At 55.4% G+C, this 18750-nt stretch overlaps 1 protein-coding gene across 3 annotated transcripts in view; it reads left to right on the top strand.

Moving 5' to 3' along the window:
- DISP3 (dispatched RND transporter family member 3) overlaps positions 1–18750 on the top strand; it is a 44827-nt gene that overhangs the window by 2201 nt on the left and 23876 nt on the right. For all 3 annotated transcript variants that reach the window (XM_053660103.1, XM_037165737.2, XM_053660104.1), the window contains exons 2-3: positions 16017–17103; positions 17962–18181. In XM_053660103.1, coding sequence (XP_053516078.1) covers positions 16020–17103; positions 17962–18181 — 1304 coding nt within the window. In that variant the 5' untranslated portion in view covers positions 16017–16019. The remainder of the gene's footprint in view (positions 1–16016; positions 17104–17961; positions 18182–18750) is intronic.

Below are 18750 nucleotides of genomic sequence, written 5' to 3'. Positions count from 1 at the left end.
GACCCGAGACCTAGTCTCAGCTTGGCCACAGGCCGCCTGTGTCCTTGTGTGAATTTCCTTCTCTGAGCCTCAGGCATCCGGTCTGTACAAGAACAGAGCTGGTCGAGGTGACCTTTGGAGTCTCTTGCTGGCCCTAACAATGTGCGACCTTGACTCTCATGAATCCCCTGAGTGTGTGGGGTGGGGGATTGGTAATCAAGGTTCTAACCCCAGAGGTATGGTACCTTTCCCCTTAGAGCACCCACCACCAGTGAAGTCGTCCTGTTCCCCGAACAAAGGATGATCAGATGATTTCCTTTATAGGACCGGAGATGTCAAGTAATTTTCTTGAGGTCACACAGCTGAAATGCAGTCTCTATTGGGGCAGGCTTTGATTCTACTGTCAGTATGTCCTCTGTATGAACCACTCGATTTGCTGTGGGTGCTTGGTAAGTGAATGGATGGATGGATGGATGGATGGAGTCTTAAACCTGTATCTCGTGATCCCCAGAGCCTCGGGATCATGGTTTAAGCCCCTTTCTCTATAGCTTAGACACGTTTCCTTGTCTCCCCATTTCCATCCACTCGCCTGGTTGTTCAAAGGCAGATGAAGTTGTCTAGACTCTTCCTCCCTTAAGGCCACCTCTGACTGTAAATGACCACGGAGAAGGGACTAGCCGGGAGCAGCTTTGGAGGCCCTGCCCAGTGGCTAGGGGCTTGGCAGCCAGCCCCAGGCCCCTAAGACTCGAAAGTAGGCTGTCCACAGGCAGCTGGCCAGGAGCAGAGGCTGGGAGAGAAGACAGTCTACCATTTGTCTAGGCAGCCACTTCTCACGGCCCCATGAGCTGGGCACTGCAAAAATCACCTTTGCAGGTGAGCAAAGTGAGATGCTGAAGGCTGAGGTGGTTTCCCTATGGGCAAACAGCCAGCCCCCTGAGAGTCATAAAATAGCCACCCAGAAATGGTAGTGGTGGCAGCTGTGGTCGATAATAGCGTTATTGGTGTTGCCATCACGGGGAGTTCAAGGATTGGCCTCTTTGGTTCCCTTCCCCCTCTTTGAAATTGTTTCCCCCACTCCCAAACAGGGGGAGACAGAAGTCTGGGGTGGTGAGGAAGGGGTGTCTGGTTGTCCGTCAGTCCCGGGCCGAGGAAGAAGGCCTGCCGTTTTGAGATCTTCCTCTCCCTGCCTGCCCTCCCCCACCCGCGTGCACCTCTGCCAGAGGAGGGGTGTCAAAGTCTGTCAAAACACCCCTCTTAGCCGGGCTCCAGACACGAAGCCTGGGGAAAATAAATAAAGAGCAGTGTTGGCCCGAAATAGACCCACCAATATGCATGTTTTCCAAAAGTCGCATTTCACGGGCAGACAGTGCGGCTCATGCTCCAGCTGCTTGACAAAGACCAGAGGCCTGGCCGCTTCCGGGCCCAGTCCGGGGAGGGTTATTGCTCGCTCCTTGTTCGGCCCCTGGAAAGCCAGCTGGCCACACTCCTGCCCCTCACCGGCTGGAAGGTACGGGGTGGGAGGACTTCCGTTACTACATGCCTGTGCAGTAGTCAGAGCTCCTTGGAAATGGGCACCAGACAAGGCTGGCAGCCTCTATCCTCTGCCTTACCATGGGAACCGCAGTCTGGTAATAACGGTACTGATAATAATTGCGGTTGTTGGATACCTCCGTTGTGCCATGTGCCAAACATTTCCACGGGCTACCTCACGTAACCTTGCAGCCCTCTCTCGGCCTGTGGACAGTCAGCCCTATTTAATATATGGCGAGACCACAGTTCAGAGGAGTTGAGAGGCTTGCCTGAGGCCACAGAGCCAGAAGAGGCCAAGTTGGGATCAGATTTTGACCTGAGTGAAACAAGAGCCCTATTTTGCCCAGTGTTCTGTATTATTTCCCGTATTTGTTCATTCATTCGTTCATTCAATAAATTCTGTGTGTGTGAAGAAAACCATTAACGTGATGGTTTTCAAGGAATAGAACTCCCTCTGCCTCCTAGGTCAGAGGTGAAGGGCAGCACTGTCACCTGAGTTTAGCTCTGGCCATCTTTCACTGGCCCCAGGTGGGTACTCAAGGCTTCTGAGCCAGCACCGGCACTGGGAGCCTCCCCTCTGCATCTCAGGCTCTGTCCCCACCTTGAGAGCTGGGAACCTGTTTGCCTGGGGGGGGGGGGGCTCAGGCAGGAGTGAGGCTTGGACTAGGGCAGACCAGTTAACTCCCTAAGAGGTCAGAGCTGCACGAGGCCTCTGCAGCTGGGGAAGGGATTTCAGAGAGCGCAGGTGAGTTGCCCAGCATCATGCAGCACGTTGGTTGAATCTCAGAAGCACAAACTGGCATGCTGTGTGGCCAGGCCAGCTTCCCCGAGTGTGTGAGAAGCAAGGAAATAGCTCTAGGGAGTGGGGATGAATCACTGCAGGCAGTTAACCTAACACTCCTCTTCCAAGCACAGAGTGGAGATGCAGCTGGCCTCCCCTGCCTCAGTCACCTCCTGCGCGACCCCCCAGCATGAAGCCTGACCCTCCTGACCGGCCTCAGGTCCCCACCTCTTCTTCATCACGAGTGACACTGGCAAATACAGAACCTGTGTGCTTTGTGTATATTAATTGATGTACAGCCCAAATTATCCTTTTATAAAAAAGATATTTTATTTATTTTTAGAGAAAGGAGAAGGGAGGAAAAAGGAAGGGAGAAACATTGATGTGTGAGAGAAACATCAATCAGTTGCCTCTCACATGCCCCCAGCTGGGGACCTGGCCTGCAACCCAGGCATGTACCCTGACTGGGAATGGAACCTGCGTGCTTTCGGTTCACAGGCTGGCGCACAATCCGCTGAGCCACACCAGCCAGGGCCTGAAGTGGTCTTATTCCACCATTGAAGGACCTGAGGCTGGAGAGGTGGACTCACCTTCCTAAGGTCACAGGCGAGTAGAGGCAGGTGGGGCCGTGCAGAGCCCCCATGAGCAGGTTTACTCTGGGGGCAAAGAAGGAGGTTTGGGAGCAAAACCGAGGGAAGGAGGAGCTGATGGGCAGCAGCAGGCTATTTATATTACACCTCCGGTCCTCACCATGCTCGCCGGCATTTGTGCCGGCAGAAGCTGTGTCTCTGCCAAAACCTGAAAGGAAGGAGCCCAGTGCAGGGTCCTGGGGCCGGCCCTGGGGAATGTAGGGTCCGGGTATCTCTCTCTGAACTCGGGAGGGACCGCGCTGAGCATACAGAACCCCGGCTGTGCCTCTGGCTTTCTTATCTGCTTCCTCCCTTTGTTCCTCCCTCTGAGGGAACCAGAGCGGGCACCTGGACAATTTGGACAGGGCCATTGGGTGGCAGATTAGGGTCTTGCTGTATGCAGTGAGCTTGACCATCGGGAACGAGGAGGTGGTGGGGACGATGGGAAGGACTAACTTGGATTTAGATGCCTGCGGGAGCCACACAGGTCTCTTCCGGGTTGGGGGGTGCAGGTGCTCCTTGGAACAGGGAGTGATGTCCCAGGAGACAGTGTCCAGAGGCTTAAAAAGCCTTCTCCGTCACCTCCCATCCCAAGTGTCTGCCTGAGCAGCCCCACCGTGCGCCAGGCACTAGACACGCAGAAGTGAGACAGCTTTTGTCTCTGTCCCTGTGGAGAGCTCCGCAGCACCTCCCTTCCCCGCCCCAGTACCTCCTGCCCCAGCGTAGGTGAGGGATGATGAGATATGGCTCACCCAGGTCCCCCACCAGAAGTAGATGAGAGACCCTTTTGTCCCCTCAGACTCAGAGGACATGATCCAGGCAGTTAGTCTCCGGGGTCAGGAAATAAGCTTCCCATTGGGGGGGGCGGCGCCTGCAGTACACCCAGGGGTTCTCCCCAGCTTGGTGTCCTGATGGGAGCGGGGTGCAGTAGGGAGGATCCATTCCCGCCCAGCCATCTGCCTAAAGCATTCGGCATACGTACTGGTGCCTGGACGACGCATCCTTTGCCAAACCACATTAATAAAGGGGACGAGCCTGCCAGCTTGAAGCCACTCCTGTCGTGAAGGAGGATGCGCTGTCCTCCTTGTCTCTGGGGAAGGCAGCACAAAGGGCCTGGCCCGGGAGCAGCTGCGGCTAACCTGCGTTCCCGCGATGTTTGGGGAGAGTGCCGTGTGCTTCCCCCTCCTGTGCGAGCCTCGGCGCTGTCCTGGGGGTGCTCATGTTCTTAGCTGGGAAGTTCTGCAGGGAGATTTCCTGAAGATAATGATGATTATCATAACGGCCAACATATTCTGAATGTTTACTACCTGCCAAGCTCCGGGCTTTGGGCTTTGTAGATATTATCCTTCTATCCTAATCCCAGCTCTATCAGAGAGTTACCATTATTATTTCATTTTAAGGATGAGAAATGGGAAGAGGGAGACTGAGCAGCTTGCTAGTGAGCAACGGAAATAGGACACAAGCCCCGCAGGCAAGCTGGCCCTGAATGCTGTGGCCATACCCACCATAAGATAATCAGCTCATGCTTTGACTTTTGTAGGGACTTGATTTGGGTCTTTAAAGATGTGCATGCACGATCGAAACCAAAATACCTTTTGGGTTCGTCAGCAATCTGGGTAATGTGTACCCAGGGACTCGAGCTCTATGTCCTGGTGGACGGGGTGACGTGAGTTGACCATTTGCCTCTTGACCGCCAAGCAGCTGAGCAGTTCCCTTTTCAGATGTCCAGATGTGGCAGCAGCTGGCAGACTGGCGGGACCTTTCTGGCGGTCATCCAGCTGTTTCCCCTTCCCACTCCATGTAGACACAGCTGGGACTTACCTCTCCCCGGGCATGCCTGTATGTGACAAATTCCCAGTTGAACATGTCTTAAAGCACCCCCGTGTGACTTCACAAAGGCAGGATGTCGACTTCAGGTCCTCTCCGCGACCCGCAACCCACACCTGAGGGACATTAGGCTAAGCTGGAGGAAAATCGGGTTGGGAAAAGTGTCTGCAGGTGAAGGGGGAGACCCCTCCTTCCCTGCCTCCGCCCAGCAAGCTGGGACCAGCCGGCTGGTGAGCATTGCAGGCAGCCACTGCAGGTTCCCACTGCAAGCATGTCTGCTGCCCCCCACCGACCCCATCCTCCAGAGGCCTTGGGCAGATGGTCCCAGAGTAACAGAGCCCAGAATTGGTGCTGAAAAGGGACATGTTGGCCAAGAGGCATTCTTGGGCATTAATGAGCATGAGAATAGATCCGGGGTGAGCAGGTTCACAGAACCTCCGGGAGGAAAGGAGTTCAATACATAGCAGAGCTAAGTTAATGAAGGTTTGACAGAAAGTGCTTATTTTATATAGCAAGCACCAACTAGTGAATGAGTTAAGACTAGGAATGAATGACAGTGAATGAATGAATTGGTAAGTGTAAGAATTGGTGAATGGGGCTGATGGACCTTGATGGCCAGGGCCTTGATTGGGTGGGGCCTGACCTGACTCTAAGTACTGACAAAGGGAAGGGTCCTGTTCCTGCCCCCTGGAGCCTTCAGTTCCGCTCAGGAATCCCTGAGCACCGACCTTCCTGACCCTGACCTTCTCACTGCGCACCCCGCCCCGCCCCATTCTGCAGGATGTCTGGTCACAGGGCAGGGCCAGAGCCCATGTGGCTGCAGGCTGATGGGGACTGCAGCCTCCACGCCCTGAGAAATCTGCAACCCTCTTCACCGTCTCAGCTGCTCCCCTAGTCCTAAGTCACCCCTTGTCACACTTCTGTGTCTGGCCTCTTAGGAACTCCAAATGACAGAACTGGACGGTACCTGAAAGCTCATTGAATCCAGCTCTCCCATTGGACAGAAAGGCAAACTGAGGGAAAGACTTGCAAATGGCAGACAGAGCCCCAGTAGGGTAGAAGGATTAAAGAGGTTCCCACTAGATTTAAGATAACACTGTGCCACTGAGCAGGGTCAGGGTGAGGCAGGAGGGGCCTGGGATTCCTGGGCCCAGGCAGCTTTCTTGGGCCTCTCCTGGCCTCCGAGGCCAGAGACAGCAGTTCTTAGTTCCTGGGGTCCTGAATCTCCCCAGGATTTTATGGGAAAGGCAGCAGAGCTGCGGAGAGGGGCTTGGGGATCTGCTCACCATCTCCAGGATCTCCGCTGTGGCTGCTCTGCTCCCACCTTTGACCCCTGTTTCCACAGGCAACTGCACTGTCACGGGGGGTGGGCTGGGGCTGAGGGCCAGTTTCAAACCCCCACCCTTGCAGGGCCCTCTGCAGACCCCTGTCCCCCCACCCATTATTCACACCTGAGCTGTCCATCAACAGTGGGCCAGGAAGCCCTCCTCTGGAGCCTCCCCTGGACCCGCACCGCAGATGTGTTTCTGCCGCAACACCCAAGATGCTGAAGTTGGGTGCCTGGTGCTGCTGCTCTCCTCCCTCCCCAGAACCTGCCGTGCCTCCCAGGCTGTGCCTGGACTCGGACCATAATGACTCGGGGGGCAGACACAGAATGAATGTGTGTGTGTTTGTGTGTGCGCGCATACCAGCAGGGTTTGGGAGAGCTGGCTCTAGAATTCGGGGAGTTTTCAAACATGTAAGACTCAAATAAAATCTTACTTGGTCTGAGTGAGAAGAGTACGGAGCTTATCAGAAATCGGGTTCAAAGAAATCCCTTTCCTTTTCTTAGCTACAATGTCACCCAATCCCCCCAATGCAGGGGTCAAGGACAGGGAGAGAAGTGACCCTGTCCTGGGGACATGCGGGCCCGAGCGCCTCAGCACCTCCTCACTGTGCTGCTCTCCCGTGGGGCTGGCTGCTTTGGCCCCCCACAAGCCCAGGAAGCTCTGAGTTCTCGGAAGGGGGCATTTGCCCTAAGTCTTCCCAAAATCTCTCCAGGCAGTGGGGTTGAGGATACAGTCCCTTCCCAAACCGCCACCCCAAACCCATCGTGGTGGCCCCTCGGGGAAGCGTGAGCACTTCGTATTGTGTGTCTATCTTTTCCGCTTCCGGTTTACCCCCGGGCTTCTCTTCTGCACTGGGCCCCAGGAGAGCCCCTCAGCATCCCCAGACCCACAGATGTGGTCTGGGTGTGCTGTGGGGAGGGGAGGGGAGGGGAGGGATCGTGCTCGCTCAGGGAGCTTTCCCCGAGCGAAGACCTGGCAGGGGCCGCCTCTGTGCCCCAGCGAGGCCGACAGTCTCCAGCATACACTATTCAGTGGTTCCCGACACTTGGAGTGACGATACGGCAGGACCCACCTGTGTGTCCCACCTCCTTACACAGGGGCTTCTGCTGAGGGGTGAAGGGGAGCCCACTTTAGAGAACATCTCTCCCCCCGAGGTGGAGGACCACTCATCCAGAGATGTTGAGTGACTTGCTCTAGGTCACACAGCAGGCCGGTGGCAGGGCAGGTCCCCATGCTCGGCCTCCAGGGGCCACTTGTGCTGCCCCAGGCACCATCCCCTGCTTCACCTCCTCCCTTGCCCCTGAGCTGGAGCTCCCAGGAAGAGCTGGCTGGAGCCTAGCTGCGGAGGTGCCAGGGGGATTGTTTTACATATTTGTTAATCGGGTCTCAGAGAGAGAGGAGGGCCCTGAGCTCATCAACCAGGAAGGAATCCAATTTGGCTTTTATGGCCATGGTTATTGGTCTTTTTTTGCGGTGATCTTTTTATTTTTTTATTAACACAGTGATCCAGGGGCTGGGGAGCTGACTGGCTGCTGGGCCCCGTGGGGTCCTCTGGGCTCACAGGGAACCGCAGTCAGCAGCTGGGACTTGGGAGCGACCGGGTTGAAAGACAGGGAGTGGGAAAGGGTGGCCTGGACGGGTTGGCCAAGGCATGCTGCGTGTTTGAGGAGCTGGCTGTCTTTCACAGATTCTGTAAGTGCTGCTGGTTTTATTAAGCTTTTATTGCCTTTTCCTCCGAGACACCAGGCTGCTTGGAAGGTGCCAGGAGCCAGGCCTGGTGTGGGCTGTGCAGCCTGAGTTGTGCAGGCGGAAAGGGGTGGGGAGGGAAGGCAAGAGCGGGTCAGCTGGGCGGAATTTCTCTTATCAGTAGTGCACGGTGGCTAAAGGGAGGGGCTGTGACTCTCGGACCCCAGCCCCCGCTCCTGCAGGCTGCTTCGGAGAGCTGAAGCTGGAAGAGAGGCGACGCCAAGGAAAGTGCCCATTGCCGAGTGGGCCACAGCAGGGCTCCCTGGGTGGGCAGCTTCCCTCCCGAGCCCCTTGCGTGGGCCTGGCAGGTAGTGAGCCGTTGCCTTTCGTTTCCTTTCCCTGCCTGGCCCCACTAGGATGAGCTGGTTGGCAGAGCTGGTTGGCAGAGCTGGGTGGCCTGTTCGTGGGTCTACCAGCCGTCCTCCCCCAAGAACATAAAGTTCTGTTGCCGGCCCAGATATCATGTCTTCCTCCCCGTGGCTGGAGGAAAATGCACTTCAGGGCGAGAGCCCTGGATTCAGATCTGGGAGGCTGAGGCCGTCCCCAGCGCCTGGGCGCAGCCATTGTGAGCAAGTCCCAGTGTGGCCGAGGTCAAAGGTTCCACCGTCGGGGACTGCAGGACGCCCCTGGGCACTGCGGAGAGCGGTCCTGGGCTACCTGCAGCAGAGTCACCTGGGAGATGGTGTAAATCCAGATTCCTCCCCCCACCCCAGTCTGATTGGCTACGTCTGGTGTCTGAGATCAGGAGTTTGCATTTGAACAAGTGCATAGGTGAGGGCCCCGCAGAGCCTGAGGGTTGACGTGGTAGAGAATGAAAGAGTCCGCACTGCTGCCCTGCACACCTGCCACGAGCGGAGGCCTCTTCCCAACTGCCTCATTCATAAAGGTCACACTAGCTGCTGTGACTCAGCAGATGGGGTACCGCCATCCCTGTTTGACAGATGAGGAAACCGAGACTTGCCCGATGCTCCTAGCTAGTGGCAGAGCCAAGCTTTGAACTCAGGTCCGTCTGACTGCAAAGCCCACACATTAGCTCCCTCCTCCTCCTCCTGGAAACCAGGCTCTGGTGCTCTCAGTACCTGCCACCCTCTGAGTGTTGAGGGACCAGTTCTGCTCCACTGAGCCCACCAGCCAGAGAACACACAGAACAGGGGACAGTGAGAGTGGCTGTTGTGGCATTTAATGCTGGTTCCTCTGGTGCCGGCTGGGACGGTCCCCCGGGTGATATATTGATGGGAGCAGAGCTCGTTCGCCTGATATATATGGAGCTGTTGGGCTTACGAGTCAGTGCCCACAGCTTTCTCACCAGCTGTCAGCCCGAGGCGGCCAGCTGTCCTTCAAACGCTCCATCCCTGCAGCCTGCCCTCCTTGGAGAAATGAGGGTCCTGGGCAGGACAACTGCAGAGCGCCTCCCTCCTCTCTCCACCCCCACCCAGGCTCCCAAAAAATAAGCCCAGATTTTCTTTGGGGGCTGGGAGGAGCAGCCCTCTGAATTCCCTGCCCTCTGCTGGCAACTTTAGGCCACAAGAATGGTGTGTATTCCTGGAGGAAGCAGCAGGTCTGATGGGAGGAGGCCAGGGGAGAAAGGATCTCCTTGCTGGGGGAAGGGCTCAGACCTGTGCTGACACCCCCCTGGGCACGCCCCTTTCTCTACGGGACATTCCTGTTTCCTTTTGAGAGTCCGAGTAGGACTTGGGGCCTCTTAGTATAAAACCCTGGAGGGTCTTAGGATCCAGCTGCCAGGAGGGGGCTCCTTGCTTCACCCCCACTTTCCTCTAGGGTGCTTTATGCTCCATTGTAGCAGTCAGAGTTCTCCACAGAAACACAACCAATGGGATGTAGAAAGACAGGTGGATAAATGGGTAGATGACAAGGAACTGGCTCACATGATTGTGGAGGCCGAGGTGTGCACATTCTGCAGGTGGCCAGTCGGACCCGGGAGAGCTGAGGGTGTAGTTACAGTCCGTGTCTGAAGACCTGTCCACCAGGTGAGCGGACAGCGGAAGCTCCTGTGGGGAAGCCAGCAAGGGCCCGGGGAGGGACCAACTTCCCTGCTGCCAGACTCAGCAGGAGGAGTTCCCTCTTACTCAGCCTTTTCATTCCATTCAGGTCTTTGATTGGCAGGAGGAGGCCCACCCGCGTTAGGGAGGAAATGCCTCTTCGCTGGTCTGCACACCCAGGGATGATCAGATGTCTGGGCACCCCTGGCCAGGTCAGGCTGACACGTAAAGTGAGCCATCACAGCCATGCCCCCGAGAAGGGAAAGCCAGGCCTCTGTAACTGGCAGAGACCCCTTGGCCTCACGCCCCGAGCCGTCAACTACTCAAAGCAGAGTGGCCGACCTGCACAATTTTGGGTCTAATGGGGCGGGGGGCAGGCTTGCTGAAGAGCAGTGGGTGTCTTCAGTGAGGACTGAGAACCGACGTCTCAGCATCCCGGCTGCTCAGGATGGCAAAAGAGCGTGGCCTTCAGCCTGGGGGGGTGGGGGGGGGTTAAGGTTCAATTGCCAGTTCCACCCCTGTTTGCTGTGTGACCACAAGGGAGTCACTTAACCTCTCTGGTTGTTTATTCCTCTGTAACATGAGGGTGCTCATCGAGCTCCCTTGCAGGAGCCCTACATGAGTATGAGAGAGGGTGGGTCAAGTGCTTGCGCATGGTAGACACACAGCTCATCGTTATGTTAGGATTTTCTCAAAAGGTGTCCGAGCGTCTGCATCAGCACCCCATTTGTATGAATTGGCCCCAGTTTTGCCACCGTGTCTCCGGTGCTCTGCAGCTTCCTACCCTGAGACGCAGTGCCCAGGTCTCTGAGAAGAAACGGGGGTTCTGGAGGGTGGACGCACGTAGCCTTGGCCTCTGAGTGGTGGCAGACCCTAGGAAGACAGGGACTAGGACTCAGGACAGTGACACCTAGGAAGGACAGAGCCCTCCTCGTCCCATTCCTGCTTTCTCCCCTGGAGACGAGCTGAACTCACCGAAGGGGCAGGGCAGGCCCATCTCCAGGAAGTAGACAAGGGCACAGTGCCCCCCTTCAGCGGATTTGGGGTACATAGAGCTGTTCAACTAAAAATATCTCATTGTGAACTATCCGAATCTCTCAGCCTTGGGGTCCGGGAACCAGAGACCCCAAGACCTTCCGCAGGAGCAGAGCTGAACCAGGGGGGCAAAAAGCCACAAGACTGGAAGGAAAAGCTGATTAGGTCCTAATTGGCCATTAAATTGTATATGCATATATGGTACATATTTTAAGTCAAATCTGCATGTCTAATGTGATTTTTTTGATTACATGTTCACAGTCAGGCTGGGATGGTGGAATGAAGAAGGAAGGGTCTGTCGCCTTCGGAAGGAGGGCAGTTGTCAACAGGGCTGCAGGCAGGCTGTGGTGTGGGGCCATGTCCCGGGGGGGCCGCTCGGGAAAGAACGAGGCCAGGCGGGAAGCCGGAGGTGGCTTGAGGCAACCCTGCGGGCTCTCAAAGCCCCGTTGGGTCCAGATGGGGAGGTCCATCTGGCTTGTGACTTGAATACCGTCTTCCTTAGACCTTGAAAGTAGCTTCTCTTGAGGTGGTGAACATGCAATACAATATACGGATGATGTTATTGTAGAATTGCGCACCCCGAGCCTTTAATTTTATTTACCACCATCACCCCAATAAATTCAATGAGAATTTTTAAAAGAAACAAAATAGTTTTCCTATGTTGGCTCTTTGGGTCCACAGGTCATCTCTAGGTCTAGCTGCCCCCTGGGGCTGCCACAAAGTCCTCCCCGAATCCGGCCATGGAGCAGATCAAACACTCCTTGGAGCCAAGAGCCCTGGCTCTGACACTGAAATATGACCTTGGGCAAGTCCCTTCTCCTTGCACATCTCAGTGTCCCCCCATCTGTTAGACGAACGAGTTGGACCGGATGTGCCCCATATCTCTTCTGGGTCCGACGGGCCATGATCTGCTTCCTGCTCATTTTAAACACCCCGTCTGCCAACAGCCTCCCCGCCCCCCTCAGCCAGGTGCTTCTGCTTTCTAACCAGGATCCTTCCTGCCCGCACCTGAACCAGCTCTGCTTGTTGTCTTTCCTCGCAGGCCTATTCTAGGAACTCCTCAAAGTGTCGAAGGCTGTTAGCAAAAATCTCTTCCACATATACATTCACACATTCTATTTTTAAATAACATTTATTTCTGATCTTAAAAGTAAGACCATACCTGGTCATTGTAGAAAATTGGAAACAGACAAGTATAAAAGAGAAAATAAAAACCTCCCACAACCTTCCCAGAGATAACCACTGTTAATGGGGTTTTTTAATGCCTATGTATGTGGATTTAGTTTAGTATTTCGGTTATAAAATTGGGATTATGCTACAAATGTGGCTTTTGGGTTGCCCAAGCCTGGCCTTTGAAACCGGGCCAGGTTCTTCCTTCCGAGATGCCCTGGGGCTGCTCTGCCCCAGAAGAGGGGACCTTGTTCTGTGGGATGTCTCCACCTTGGTGTGTGAGCCCCTGGGAGGCCCAGAGTTTAATTGTGACCACCTCTGAGTGTGTGTGTGTGTGTGTGTGTGACGGGCAAAGGGACAGACAGCGGGAGAACACACGTGTCGGTCACTGAGCAGGAGCCTATGCCAAGGGCCCACCCTAACGGGAGATCATACGATGTGATCACAATCCCTGGTGATCAGTCCTACTTTAGGCTCTTTGTCTGAGCCAGTGCCAGGAATCGAAGGAACCACCCTGGGCATCTTTCCATGCAGCAGCTGGAGCTCCTCGCTAAGCTAATCAATTCCCGTCATTTGAGAAAGCAAAACAAATTTGAGATGTGCCGCCCGTCCTGTGGAGGGGCCTGATGAGGTGGTCGCGGCCTCAGAGCCAGGCCCCCCCTCCAGCTGGGCCTTCGTCGTGTGGGTGGGGCCTCTCAGGTGATGCCCACCCTCCGTGGTCAGCAGACTGGGGCTTCTTGGAGATTCTAGGAGCATCACAGCTGGAGGGACCTGGGCCTTCACCCAGAAGGGGCCACACACACGGCAGCTTTTCAGGAGTAGACAGAGAAGATGGGTGTTTGGGTGGGAAGAGGGGCGTGGAATGAGAGGCAAAGAACTGAAGTCCATTTCATAGCCTTCAGGATCCTTCCCACCTGGGCAGAAGAAACTGTACTGGGCCACCTGCTTACGTTGAATGGCACCTGACTGTCCTCCACTGGGGGACAGTGCTACCTAACACATAACCCAGAGTCTTCAGAGATGCCATTTCCTTCCTTCATTCAACAAATCCCCACTGAGCACCAATCTTAGGCCGTGGGAGTCCAGCAGGGAACGTAACAGCCGAGTCCCTGCTCCCCTGGAGTTCATGTCCACTCTGCTAGGGGGCTCTCATGGGAAGGCAGAGTGGCTGTGCCCAATTATCTGGTCATTTAAGTCCAGCAAAGGCTGTTCCCGGGACACGGAGTTGCACGTGTCAGACAGGGCTCCACTGCATCGGTGCGGTTACTACTGCTACATAAGCAACCGTCCTAACACTTAGTGATGTAGGACAGCCAGTGCATCACGCTCATGACCTCTGTGGGCGAGGACGGAGCAGGAGCCCGTGGCTGAGCTCTGCCCCGTGGTTGGAGGCCTCACCTGAGAGGACCTGAAGCCTGGGGGTCACTCCACAACTAGGGCAGGAATCCCCTGGAGTCGTCTTCACTCACCTGGCCGGTGGTGGATGCTGGCTATCAGCTGGGTTGAAAGACAGCAGGAGCTGCTACCTGTGGTCTCTCTGTGGGGGTTAGTTTGGCCTTCCTCACAACATGGCAGCTGGGTTCCAAGGACAGGTCCTGGGGGAGCCCCGTAGAAGCCCCACAGCCACAGAGCACCACTTGCACCGTGGCTCACCCAGTTTCAAGGGGAAGGAATCCACGTGCGGGGGTGGGGGGTAATGTTGAGGCCACCTTTAGCCAATACAAGGGGCCATGTGGGTTTTTAGGAGTCATAGCCTTTACAGAGCTCTCATTTCCCAAGCATGTGTACCTAGCAGCCACTGTGGTCAGCCTGCTGTGTACACCTTCCTTCTGACGCCTCTGTGGTGACTCCCATTCACCCCATTTTGCAGATGGGAAGAGTGAGGCTCAGAAAGGCGGCACTGAGTCATGCAGCTGGGATTTGCTCCCAAGTCTGTCTGCCTCGGAAGCTCTTACGCTGACTGCTACACGGCCTCTCCTCTTCGTCCTTCGGTGATCTTTCCCCCCACACCCTAAGTGTGGTGAGAGGCTTAGACAAGCAGCTGGGGAGTGGAGCGTTCAGATCTAAGAAGGCCTCTCGGCAGAGGTGACATTGAGTGAGGCCTTTAAAGACGCTTTAGGTTTGGACACCTGGGGAAGGGAGTGGCATTCTTAGTGGAGTAGATAGAGGGACCCCCACATCACCAAGGGGTGCTGCTGTAACTGGCCCAGAATCATGGCCTTTGACCCTGTAACACACCAACACATTGGAAACTGTTCCACCCTAAAAAGAAGGCTGAGTCTGGGAGGGATGGACTTAGTCCCCTGAAAAAATGCCAAAGTGGCCCCCGTCCCTCTCCACTATATTACCATCAGCTTCCTTTCCAGGCTGGGAATGGGGCCAGACTCCCACAGGCCCCCAGCCCCCCCTTCCGCGTGCAGGCTTTGTCTCGCTCTTTGGAGATGGAGTGAGTCGGAGCCACCTCTGGCTCACACTCAGGAGTCTCTGCTAATACAAATCGGCCTCTGCGCAGTTAGTTATCTCTTCATCGGGCTCGCTTTAGGGCACTGCAAAGAGTGAAATTTAATTCTTTCATTGATAGGAATCGTGCATATTACAGAGCTGTGCCCACCTCCTCCAGGCCTCTCTCCCTTTAAAGTCTTCTGCTGCACCCTCTTCCTCCCCCTCCCACTGGCATACCCCCTTGCTCACTCTGATCATCTCTTTCTTTGTTTCCCTAGTTGGGTCTCTGTCTTCCCCACCAAATACCCCTCTTCTTTGTCTCTGCCCTGATCTCTCCCATGTCCTGTCTCTTTGTCTTTATTTCCCTCCTTCCCCTCACCCTCTCTTACTTTCTCTGGGCTAACGGCAGCCCCCTCTCTTCCCGGACAGACTGTCTAATTGAAATGGAGCACTCTAGAGAATGTTAATAGGAAAGACAGCATTAATTAGCCAGCTCTGGCATAATTAGCTTCCTTCTCTCACTGCCTGGCATCTAACTGGATAATGAGTCTCTCTCCGCCCAAACAGAGGGCAGGCAGGACAAGGGGGACAGGCCATGCCCAGGGATGCCAGAAGGCCTCCTGCCTTCAGGCCACCCTGCTGGAGTTCTCAGGCTGCCCAGCCTTGCCCTTTCTTGCTGGGCCCTCCTGCTGCTTGTTCCCAAGGCTCAGGGAGACAGATGCCTGGCCCCTGCCCATGCCCAAAGGTTTGACGTTGCCGGAGCTGCATGTTAAGTGGTCTGAGCCTGACAAACAGTGGTCACAGCTGCAGTGTCCCACAGAAGGGGTGGGGGGGGGTACTGAGAGATCTTGAGAAGTATGACCTGCATCCAGCCCTGGCGCAGCTGCATGGGCAATTGCTGAGCACGTCCCAGTCCCCCAAAGGGGAGCAAAAGAAATCTGTTTATGTGACAGAAAATAACTCATGTACTGCACGGGCTGCAGAGCGCTTCCCCCCTCAGCCTTCCCCAAAGTCGTGTGCAGCAGGAACAGCCGCCTCTGTTGCACAGAGACTGAAGTTCAGGGAAATTCACTGTCTTGCCAATGTTCACACGGTCGGGACCGAATCTGAGGTCCCGTGTCCCAAAGATCATGTTCTTTCCCTTCTACCTTGGTACTTCTAGAAGTTACTTTATAGTCGCTCATCAAATAAAAGTCATTGAATTGGCCTTGAGTTCTAAAATCAGAGAATGCAGCAAAAACTGGGAAATCATGCATAGTCAAAACTTCCCTTGGATATCCCTTGCACAGGGAGGGATAGCTCTTCTGTTGACACTTGGGCTGTGAGTCTCCTTTTTCTGTGGCCTTGAAAGCCACATCTAGTTGAGGGGAGTGATGGGCAAATAGGATTTTTCCTTTTGTTTTATGCACATGTGGTTGAGTTCAGTTGAGTTAAATGCCTGCTTGATGCAATTCCATTGTAGTGTTTGTACTTGGTTATGCTTGGGCAAGGTTAATGCCAACTGCTAAGCGACTGCCTGTAGCCATGGTATCCTCTCCCTCTTCTGTAGGCTATGGACTCGGAGGATGACCCGTTGTTGCAGGATGTGTGGCTAGAGGAGGAGCAGGAAGAGGAGGAAGCAACAGGTGAGGCCTTTAGGAGAGCTCAGAAACCAGGGCCTCAGGCTGGGGCAGGGGGACAGTGTTGCTGGCGGCACTGGACCTTGCCCTCTCGGCCCCCAGCCTCGGGCTTCTGGAGTACCTTGGGTTGGGCCTTTACCAATCCGTGCTGTGCGGGGCTGGTGCTCTTCCTGGGCTGCAGCATCCCCATGGCCCTGTCAGCCTTCATGTTCCTCTACTACCCGCCGCTGGACATTGACATCTCCTACAACGCCTTTGAGATCCGAAACCACGAGGCCTCCCAGCGTTTCGATGCCCTTGCACTGGCACTTAAGTCCCAGTTTGGGTCCTGGGGACGTAACCGGCGTGACTTAGCTGACTTCACCTCTGAGACACTCCAGCGCCTCATCTCAGAGCAGCTGCAGCAGCTGCATCTCGGCAACCGCTCGAGAAGGGCCGCCAGGTTCCCAAGCTCTATCCCTGTGGTCCCAGCGTCTGGCCCAGGCCCGGGGTGGGACTTCTCTGCCTCTGGGAAACCAGCGGCCAATCGGAGTAGGCGTCTTCGAAGGGAATCCACCGTGGTGGATCTGGCAGCCAACCAGAGTGAAGCTCCGATGGGCCGGGGGCTGGACAAGCATGGGCGGTGCCAAGTGGATACTCCGCCCACCATGACCAATCAGAGCCGTGCGCGACGGGGCACCTCGCGTTGGGACTATTCTCGCGCCTATGTGAGCACCAATACCCAGACTCACGCGCACTGGCGAATCGAGCTTATCTTCCTGGCACGCGGCGATGCAGAACGGAACATTTTCACCAGTGAGCGTCTGGTGACAATCCACGAAATTGAGCGCAAAATCATGGACCATCCAGGCTTCAGGGAGTTCTGCTGGAAGCCCCATGAAGTGCTCAAGGACCTACCACTAGGCTCCTACTCCTACTGCTCCCCGCCCAGCTCACTCATGACCTACTTCTTCCCCACGGAGAGGGGCGGCAAGATCTATTACGACGGCATGGGCCAGGACCTGGCAGACATCCGGGGTGAGAAGACCAGAGTGTGCTTTGGGTGGGGCCTGTACGGGGCAGGGTCTGAAGCAGCCTGGGGTTGGGTTTGTAAAGGGTGACGCCTGAATGAGACTAGGAACTCGGCTCGGTGGGGTTAATTGGGAGATTTGACTCTTGGTTCAGCATTTTAGAGGCAGGTAGGAGGAGGGGAGAGACTTGGCTGAGAAGCGGAGTCAGCCTGGAGCTGAGGGCTGGCAGGCCTGAGGATTCAATGATAAAGGGTTAGTAGCAGGATTGTGTGTGAGATAAATCCGAGACAGGCAAGGAGGGAGGTTTGGGCGCTGCACTCTGGATTGAGGGACATTGGGAGTTACGCTGTGACGAATCAGAGACAGCTTGGAGTGGGGCTTGGGGAAGAGGTCTGTTAGCGGGAAGCCTGGGTGGGGTTGCCCAGAGCCAGGCGTCTAATCAGAGGAAGAAGATAGGGCAGTGGCTGGAGCTGAAGGAAGTCCGAGGTCATGTTGGCGGTAATTTAGGGATGGGACTTGAAGGATGGAGCAAAGCCAGGTGTAGGGATGGGGCTTGGGTGTGCCTTTAAGGGGGGCATGGGTAGGATTCCAGACAGATGAAGGTGGGACTGCAGAGATTGAGTCTTAGAATTAGCTGAGATTCAAACAGAAATGAAAACATCAGCTTAGTGGGAGCCGCCTGGAGGGCAGGTCTGAGACTTCTCTAAACCGTCCCTCTGTGCGTTGGAGGCAGATTGAGGGGGAGTTTCTCAGTTCCTTAGAAGAGGTGAGGTGTGGAGGAAGGTAGGATGGCCCTGATGGAGGGCTGGTGGAAGTTGACCCCTGAGTTCCTTGACCCCCACCCCACCCCACCCCGCACCTGCAGGTTCCCTGAAGCTGGCCATGACCCACCCCGAGTTCTACTGGTACGTGGATGAGGGGCTCTCTGCAGAAAACCTCAAGAGCTCCCTCCTGAGGAGTGAGATCCTGTTTGGAGCACCCCTGCCCAACTACTACTCTGTAGATGACCGCTGGGAGGAGCAGCGCTCCAAGTTTCAGAGTTTCGTGGTCACCTACGTGGCCATGCTGGCCAAGCAGTCTACTAGGTAGGAGATCCCGCCACACTGGTGCATGCCTGTCCGTGTGTATACCAGTAAAGGGCTTTATTAGGGTAGGGAATTGGTTTCCAGGTACTTCTTTCTCATAAGGCCCAGATCCCCTTCCCTGCAGCCTTTTCCCTGGGCAGTCTTTCTTCCCAGATCAGGGGCAGAGCCAGCTGTGTCCTTGCCACCCCTCTGACAGGCTTGTCGGAGGCTCCTTTCCTTGATCATCACTAACGATTAGTGAACATAACTCTGGAGGAGGCAGGAAATTCCGGAACTCTTGCCCTGGAGTTCTTGGGTATTGATTTTCTCCTGCAGTGGTGCTTGCGGGCTTTCTGGAAAGAGCGTTAACTAGGGATTAAGGAGCTGCTCTCTTCCTCTAATATCCAGGGAGGTCGTTGACCAGTCACCTTGTTTCTCCTTCGTTTTCCTACTTGTATAAAGGGGGAAAGGGAGGGATGAGTCCAGCTACCCTTCTGGAGCCAGGAGGAAATGAGCTAAGAGATTGAACAGTGGATACTTTGGGCAGTGGATGCTTTAGTTATCCTCCAAGCCTTGGGATGTGTGTCTGA

The sequence above is a fragment of the Artibeus jamaicensis genome, unplaced genomic scaffold (assembly GCF_021234435.1).
Source record: "Artibeus jamaicensis isolate MK-2021 breed Jamaican fruit bat unplaced genomic scaffold, CSHL_Jam_final scaffold_847, whole genome shotgun sequence".
Classification (NCBI taxonomy): domain Eukaryota; kingdom Metazoa; phylum Chordata; class Mammalia; order Chiroptera; family Phyllostomidae; genus Artibeus; species Artibeus jamaicensis.
The sequence above is the reverse complement of the archived record's forward strand: the minus strand, read 5'-3'. Positions and strand labels throughout refer to the sequence as shown.